We start from the raw sequence: 1,570 nt of genomic DNA, 5'->3' as shown, positions 1-1,570 counted from the left end.
TATATACAGTATTGTTAGAGGATGGTCGTAGAGTAAGGAAACATACTGATCAGATTATTCATCGATATGAAAGATCCACTACTGAAGAATCTAATGATGACCTCTCAGAGGACCCTACTGTGGTTAGTACTCCTAATCCATCACCTACAGTTGATACTCCTCAATCTCCCCCTATTCAATTACCTTTAACTACTGAACCTGATCACTCTAGTCCTATTCAATCTCCCTCACTCTTCTCTCGTTTATCAACTCCGAATCGCTTGTCATCAAAACCCAAGCCCGTAACCACATCTCTCATGAATCGTCCAGTACGACGTTCTACATAATCAAGACACTCACCAAAGAGGTATGGATCGCCTGTACGATATTGACTATATTAATAAATTGTGTATGTATATTGACTTTTGTTATTATTAATAGTAATAGCTTATTGTTATTATCCTTATTGATTTTTGTCTTAATAACTAAAGAGGGAGGAGTCTTATGTTTACATTATGTACATACATACACACACAGTACATGTACTCATTATTACTCATTATTATTCATTATCATTATTATTGTTATTATTATTATTATTTTGGGGCCCTGTGCCAGCCGGTCTTTTGTTCTGTACAGTTTTATTGTGTGTGCTTCTAGCACGTGTTTTTAAGTCGAAGAAAGAGATTTGTTTGTAAATTAGTTCCTTGTCTTGTTAGCAAATTAGCAAGCATGCAGTTTGTGTGTGTTAGACAATACTGATCCCTCATACACAACAATATACATATTTTGTGTACAGATATTAGCAAGTTAAACTTTGTGCTACAAGTTTTGAGGCATTACAAGTTTCCTGATGCAAGATGGTTTGAATTTGGATTGAATCTTGGTCTGCTTCATCCTACACTGGAAGCTATTGAGTCAGCTCATAGAGGGAACCCTTCACGCTGCCTGATGGAGTGTTTAACCAAGTGGTTGACTAAAGCTGATGATAATATCACCACTGTTGGTCCTATAATCTGGAAGACACTGGCTAATGCACTCCGTGGAATGAATGCAGCATCTGTTTCTACTGATATTCGCAAAACAAGTAATAATTTAAATTTATTATTGTTATACTTTGTTCATTATTTTATTTAGTGGCAGATCCTGTTAGTGAGATATTACAGTGTTATATTGGTAGACTAGCTCAAGTTGTTCTTACTGAGGAATCAGTTGGTCTCTTACATACAGAGGGATTGATATCTAAGGATACATTAACAGAAGTGAAGAGTTGCGGTTGTTCATTGGTAGGAGACCCAATGTTACTAATATTAAGAGCTGTAGCTGAAGATCACAGCAAGTTATGTACTCTGACAAGCATTCTAATGAAATCAAAGGAAGCAGTGTTTTTAGCTAGTGATATAATAATGGAATATGGTAAATGAACAGTTTTATAAATATACTTAACTTATTTATATTTTAATACAATAGGAAAGTCATTTCCTTCAGAAGTAACAGTGATGCCATCTTGTCAACAAGCAAGTACTTCAACATCTTCAAGTAATGATATAATATAGCATGTATACATGGACTATTATAATAAATACAGGAT

The 1,570-nt window shown here is 34.7% G+C and overlaps 1 protein-coding gene across 1 annotated transcript in view; it reads left to right on the top strand.

Annotated features, from left to right (window-relative positions):
* Positions 1–1,535, top strand: part of LOC109590080 (uncharacterized) — a 6,044-nt gene extending 4,509 nt beyond the window's left edge. Inside the window, exons 2-4 of the mRNA XM_020006026.1 lie at positions 779–1,066; positions 1,117–1,395; positions 1,450–1,535. Coding sequence (XP_019861585.1) covers positions 779–1,066; positions 1,117–1,395; positions 1,450–1,535 — 653 coding nt within the window. The remainder of the gene's footprint in view (positions 1–778; positions 1,067–1,116; positions 1,396–1,449) is intronic.
* The last annotated feature ends 35 nt before the right edge of the window (positions 1,536–1,570 follow it).

This window comes from Amphimedon queenslandica, unplaced genomic scaffold (assembly GCF_000090795.2).
Source record: "Amphimedon queenslandica unplaced genomic scaffold, v1.1 AMPQUscaffold_10528, whole genome shotgun sequence".
Lineage (NCBI taxonomy): Eukaryota > Metazoa > Porifera > Demospongiae > Haplosclerida > Niphatidae > Amphimedon > Amphimedon queenslandica.
Note: the sequence above shows the minus strand (reverse complement) of the source record. Positions and strands in the feature narration are given on the sequence as shown.